Source organism: Phaethon lepturus, unplaced genomic scaffold (genome assembly GCF_000687285.1).
Source record: "Phaethon lepturus isolate BGI_N335 unplaced genomic scaffold, ASM68728v1 scaffold20100, whole genome shotgun sequence".
Taxonomy (NCBI): Eukaryota; Metazoa; Chordata; class Aves; order Phaethontiformes; family Phaethontidae; genus Phaethon; species Phaethon lepturus.
This window is the reverse complement of record NW_010510052.1, coordinates 11,013-11,344: the sequence shown is the minus strand read 5'-3', so window position 1 is coordinate 11,344 and position 332 is coordinate 11,013. Positions and strand designations below refer to the sequence as shown.

Genomic DNA, 332 nt, shown 5'->3' with positions numbered 1-332 from the left:
TGGCACCATCCTCCTTGATGGCGTGGTGCTGCAGGCTGCAAGGAGAGAGGAGCGAAGCCGTGTGCGGCAGCCACCGCGGTGGGGCGAGGGGCCGTGCAGGGCGATGGCCGCCTGCCCTGGCGTTTGCTTGCCCCCGTCCCTGTTGCGAGAAGGGCGTCTGGCCCCCGAGCATCCCTGCCCGGGGGTCTCCCTCCCTCCTCTCCCATGGGAGATGCCTCCTCCTGTGCTCCAGCACCTCGTGAGCCCCTGCATGAGGGATGGACCTGGACCCGAACCTCAGCCTGGACCCACTGAAGCTGAGAGGCAGGAGGGACCCAACAACCCCCGGCTGC

At 69.0% G+C, this 332-nt stretch overlaps 1 protein-coding gene across 1 annotated transcript in view; it reads right to left on the bottom strand.

Moving 5' to 3' along the window:
- The window catches only part of NLRC3 (NLR family, CARD domain containing 3), a 13,096-nt gene that overhangs the window by 4,306 nt on the left and 8,458 nt on the right, over positions 1 to 332 (bottom strand). Inside the window, exon 8 of the mRNA XM_010295811.1 lies at positions 7 to 57. Within this exon, the coding sequence (XP_010294113.1) occupies positions 7 to 57 (51 nt within the window). The remainder of the gene's footprint in view (positions 1 to 6; positions 58 to 332) is intronic.